At 38.3% G+C, this 3046-nt stretch overlaps 1 protein-coding gene across 1 annotated transcript; it reads left to right on the top strand.

The window, feature by feature from the left end:
- Window positions 1–71: 71 nt before the first annotated feature.
- LOC104270533 (BET1 homolog) lies at window positions 72–227 on the top strand (the record flags this gene model as incomplete). The annotated part of the gene is made up of 1 exon (XM_009864926.1): window positions 72–227. A coding segment is annotated over one exon (156 nt), but the record flags the coding sequence as incomplete, so codon positions are not given.
- Between the last annotated feature and the right edge of the window lie 2819 nt (window positions 228–3046).

The raw sequence follows: 3046 nt of genomic DNA, 5'->3' as shown, positions 1-3046 counted from the left end.
TTTTTTTTTTTTGCTCAGAGTAACGTGTTCTTTGTTGGTTTGTTTGCTTGTTTGTTTTTTTTAAAATGTAGGAAAATGATTTTGACTCTGCGGGCGGACTTCTAGGTGCAACTATGGGCAGACTGAGAACACTCTCCAGAGGAAGCCAGACAAAGTTATTATGCTACATGATGCTTTTTTCATTGTTTGTCTTTTTCGTAATATACTGGATTATTAAACTGAGGTGATGCACGTTACCTTCGGTTTAAACTGTGTAATTTCAACGATAAAGCAGTCTTAATTAATGAAGACGTTGATCTAAAGTCCCGTACTCTGTTGATAAAACACAGTGAAATTGTTGTAAATTGCATTAACTGTTAATGCAGTTATAGTTTTCGTAATGTATCAGAATTTCTCCCATCGTCCCCTGTTTTGGGGGGATTATTTGTAAATATGCAGAAACTGCTAGCATAGTAGGTTGGGGGTTTTTTTAGGGGCAAATAGTTTTTAGAATTGATTTAAAAACAAAACAGACAACAGCCGTTGTTGGGATATGAGGTAATGGCAGAATTGCAATGATTTCTCTTTTCAGTCTGGGCCATGCTCTAAATTAGAGCTGCGCGTTCAGACATACAGTAATTTCGAGGTTGCAAAAGCACGAAGAATACATGGATCTTCCTAAATTGGTTTTATCTGTGGGGTTTTTTTAAAGCTGACAAATAAAATAGTGGTACCCCCCAAACTTATTTTTGTGGATAGGTTTGATAGTGTATGAGCGGCTTAAACTGTGTGCTTTGGGGAGAAGTGGCTTCAAACTGGATTTTTGTTATATAAATGTGACAAATCACGCTCACACACCAAGTCTTTTAAGCAAATGCCTTTGATCATTTAGATCAACCGGAATGGACACAGTGCAAATGTTTTCTTTATATTTAAAGTTTCTAAAACGTAATGATTCCATTGAATCATATCAGCATGTTTACTTTTCAGTCTGTGGTTAACCCTAAATCAACACCGCATGATGTCTGGGATACGAGGTCCAATGCTTTAAATTTTATATTGAAGGATATTATGACACACCTGTTGTAGGTGCTGTCATATTAAGGCTTTTTTTTTATCTTCAAGACTTAGTTTTGGCTCACCAGTTTAACATTCAAGAAATTCAATGTCCTAGACATAGAAATTGTGTCTATGGTTTTTGAAAAACTTTTCTATGCATACTGTATAATGTGTTGCCATTAATAACTAATTAAGAAGTGACAAATAAAGTGTCCTGTAGTGTTCCAGCTAGCGTTGCCTATATACATTTTCCTTCTAGTCTATATACGTTTCCTTCCTGCTGCATTTAAGAGGCTGTACTATTAAAATAAGAAATGGAGGTGGATACTACATTTCTTTACATTAGATTTCATATATAATGGAGGTATGACATGTAAATCACCTAAGAAGTAACACAGACTATGTATAAAATTAAGGCTCAAATATGTCTAGCTTATTTAATCTTTTGACTCGTGCATCTATATGTTTATTAGATAACATACAAGGGCTTTTTTAATTAAGTGCTGAAACAGCTCCTTTAGGCTCTTCTAACATGGACGTTCTGGACGGGAATGTAGCTGGAAGTGACACAGTTAAAACGGACATATTTCAGTATGTTTTTATCCTATTTTACAGGATGTACCACACGTCCCTTCAATACCAGTAAAAGGTCAATTTTCAGTTTAAAATCTGAACAGGAATCCTGCAAGTTTGCCCCAGAATGGTTAAGGAGACTTCATGTAAATGTGAAACTGCTTTGAGAATATCTCACTGAGCAGGGAAGGGGCATGGCCGGGGTGGGAACCGTGCGTTGCAGCCTTACAGGTTTCCTCAGCATCTGCATTTGCTTTACTGGTCACTTCAGAGTAGAAGAGTATTACTCTGGCAGGACTTAAAATCCACAGCCATTTGGCAAGATTTCCGAATGCGAGTGGCTACAGTAAAAATCCTAGGAGCATTAATTGTACTTAGAGAAAGTTGCAATAAGAGCAGCTTCGTAACAATACTGCAGTTACGATGATTCTGGGTTTTGAAATCTTTACACGCTATTTATATGTTGTGTTTCTCAGTTTCGTGTTACTTAGATTCCATCTAGATTATTGCCAGGTGCAAGGAAATACCATCTTTTACCTGTCAAACCATTAACCTTACAGTATCGTGGGGATTACTAAGAAAATGTTTAATCAACACAGCCACTTCCAGGGGAGTAATACTGACTGTCTCTTCTGGCTTAAATGGCTGTTTTAGGAAGAGTTTAAATAATTACACGCAGTTCTCATATGAACAAGTTTATTTTTAATATTTTTCTTTAACAATTACACACGAAATGTGATACCTTAGTGCTGAAGTTCAGGTCTCCAAAAGATTTGGATACAATGAAAAAGTTGTAGAATTCTACAGATGAAAATCACCCCCCACTCCCGTCACCAGCCGTCCCGAGTGCAGTGCAAAGTGACAGGGACTTGGCAAAGATGGGAGAGCTCATGCTGATGATTACTTGCTAAAAGTGAGACCTTGGGGAAGTACTTGTAATTGAGAGCAAAATCACGGTTCCAGTATTTGGATATGGCAGGGAATAATTTGTGCCTTAATTAGTGATCTTGAAAGCAAAGCTACGCTGAAATTAGATTAAGCTGCTAGTCAAGTCATAGCTGGATCCACGTGGAAATTCTTAACTGGCAGCTTAGATGCTTTAAAATGTAGCTGTACCTTGATTAAAGAAGACATTTTTTTCTGCTGGGTGCTTGGTGCGGATCACTAGACTCCTCAAAGAAGTAACCCACCACGAAAATGGAAAACAATTTTGCCAGAGGCCACACGCTTTCAGATTGCTCCGTAGCCACAGAAGTTTGACATTGGAGAACACCGAATGATAACGGTCAGAGACCCTGCTGAGCATTTCCATGGCAAATTTACCGTCACGTTTTCTGCTGCTTTTACCTGTGAGAAATGGACTGGCTGTGCCCTTCAGCGTGCAGGACACGCTATGCTCCTGCCTTCTTCATTTTCAAGGAAGCGTGGCGACGCG

The sequence above is a fragment of the Apaloderma vittatum genome, unplaced genomic scaffold, assembly GCF_000703405.1.
Source record: "Apaloderma vittatum isolate BGI_N311 unplaced genomic scaffold, ASM70340v1 scaffold11442, whole genome shotgun sequence".
NCBI classification, from domain to species: Eukaryota; Metazoa; Chordata; class Aves; order Trogoniformes; family Trogonidae; genus Apaloderma; species Apaloderma vittatum.
The sequence above is the reverse complement of the archived record's forward strand: the minus strand, read 5'-3'. Positions and strand labels throughout refer to the sequence as shown.